General features: G+C 31.5%; 1 protein-coding gene across 1 annotated transcript in view; it reads left to right on the top strand.

Annotated features, from left to right (window-relative positions):
• The window catches only part of LOC137642961 (KRAB-A domain-containing protein 2-like), a 663-nt gene extending 198 nt beyond the window's left edge, over positions 1–465 (top strand). Inside the window, exon 1 of the mRNA XM_068375824.1 lies at positions 1–465. This exon is cut by the window's left edge and continues 198 nt beyond it. Within this exon, the coding sequence (XP_068231925.1) occupies positions 1–465 (465 nt within the window).
• Positions 466–2,615: the final 2,150 nt, after the last annotated feature.

The following is a 2,615-nucleotide window of genomic DNA, read 5'->3' as shown; positions in this document are numbered from 1 at the left end:
GCAACTGGTCATGGCGGTCGAGACAGAATGACAAAAGAACTCCAAGTGAAATATGCCAACATTCAGCGAGAAACAATTGAACTATTCAAGTCGTTATGCCTGGAATGCCAGAAAAAGAGAAAGCGACCAATGACAAAGGGTGTCGTAGTTAAACCTATTCTGAGTACTGAATTTTCATCACGTGGCCAGGTTGATCTCATAGACATGCAGTCTAAGTCATATAGAACCTTCAAATGGATTATGGTTTACCAAGACCATCTGACAAAGTTCTGCGTTATACGTCCGCTCACATCAAAGCGTGCAGCTGAAGTAGCATTCCAACTTGCTGATATCTTTCTACTTCTGGGTGCTCCTGTAATCCTTCAATCAGACAATGGTTCTGAGTTTACAGCTCAGATTATTACTGAACTACGTTCTTTGTGGCCTGAATTGTCAATCGTTCACGGCAAGCCTAGACATCCATAGAGCCAAGGCTCTGTTGAGCGAGAAAATGGTGACATAAAAGACATGCTTGTAGCGTGGATGGCTGACAACTCAACGGACTGGGCTACAGGCATAAAATTTTTTCAGTTTTCCAAAAATTCGGCTTACCATACAGGGATCAAAATAAGTCCATATGCTGCAATGTTCGGTGAGAATGCCCGAGTAGGACTGACGTCAACATCACTTCCACAAGAAATCATCAGTTGCCTGCAGTCTGAGCAATTATTTTAAATATTGATATTACTATTGCTAGTCATTTACTTTTTAACTAGTGATATTTATAATATGTATGAATTTTCTTGTGAATAAAATTATAAGAGTACGAAACAGTTATTTTCGCCTTTCAAACATATAAAGCTCAATAACAAATGACTTTAGTAATTTCATGAAATGTCTGGTCACCAAATTCAGTCGTTTCATGAAAAGGCTGGAATTTTCAGTCAATTCATTTCAATTCATGAATTGACTGACCTCTACAGGCATTACATGAAATGACTAACAGTTTTAGTCATTTCACGAAATAACTGATTTCACAGTTTGACTGTAACACACACACACACACACACACACACACACACACATATATATATATATATATATATATATATATATATATATATATATATATATATATATATATATATATATATTATATATATATATATATATATATATATATATATATATATATATATATATATATATATATATATATATATATATATATATATATATGTAGTGTTAGTATGTATGTGAGTGCATCAGTCTATTACCTAAGAAATAAAGAATAATAGATAAGACAGTCAGCTCATTCGATATATAAATAAAAGGAGGAAGATGGAGTCTTTCCGTGGCGGAATTTGACGCCTGTCTCCTTGGTGTTATTAATGGTAACGTCATTTATTATTGCCGTCATCGCTTAACGTGGGATAGATGAATTGATCCCTCTTTATATACAAACTAATATCTATCTTTCTAAATATTCCTAAAACCATATAATAAACCACATCACTATATATTTCCTTCCCTGTACTATAATTATACACACACTACATAGGTATTTTATAAAGATACATACTTTTTTTTTCTCTCTCTCTCTCTCTCTCTCTCTCTCTCTCTCTCTCTCTCTCTCTCTCTCTCTCTCTCTCTCTCTTTATATATATATATATATATATATATATATATATATATATATATATATATATATATATATATATATATATATATATACTTTACACATATATACAAACATATTATTGTCACAGACCGTAGATGGAAAAATAATCAGATATACAAAAGTCAACTTTCTATTTTGTACAGTGAGTGTATTAATTCCTCTAGCAGGAACATAACTCTCAGAAAAGAGTAAACAAGTATCTTTCTATGATGGTGGAGATTTCTGCAAATTTAAAAGTGTCGGCTTATTAAGAGAGGCCGAACACTACGCTTGCTTTAAGACGACTCCATTAAAATGAAGTTAAAAATCAATTAATAGGATCCTGTATGAGGGCATCCTCACTGTGCAAGCTTAATAATCTAGATTCTAGTCTATATGATAAAAAAAGAAGAAAAGGCTTTAAGGTGTCATTGATGGCCGTAGATGCAGAACAAGTGGTGTGGTTGAGCATTCTGTGAATGAAGATGTACTTAAGCCAGTGCCAAGCCTCTGTACCATGGTCTTCCCCTGTCTTGAGGTAGAGTTTTCTTGCTTAAGGCTACACTCGATCACATTATTGTGTCTTATTTCTCTTCCTTATGTTTTGTTAAATTTTTATACTTTATTAAGGAGATATTTATTTTGATGTTGTTACTGCTCTTAAAATATTTTATTTTTTCTTGATTCCTTTCATCACTGGGATATTTTCCCTGTTGAAGCCCCTTGGGCTAATAGCATCCTGCTTTTCCAATTAGGGTTTTATCTTAGCAAGTAATAATAATAATAATAATAATAATAATAATAATAATAATAATAATAATAATAATAATAATAATAATAATAATAAAAACATACATATAAATTTACAAAGAAAAATCTTTATAATATGATTGGCGTATATTGCAAATATGTCATGGATCGATTTCTATGAAAATTTTTTTTTTTTAATCTAAATTATCTATTATAGAAAGTTAGA

Source organism: Palaemon carinicauda, chromosome 6 (genome assembly GCF_036898095.1).
Source record: "Palaemon carinicauda isolate YSFRI2023 chromosome 6, ASM3689809v2, whole genome shotgun sequence".
Taxonomy (NCBI): Eukaryota; Metazoa; Arthropoda; class Malacostraca; order Decapoda; family Palaemonidae; genus Palaemon; species Palaemon carinicauda.
This window is presented reverse-complemented; position numbering and strand designations above follow the sequence as displayed.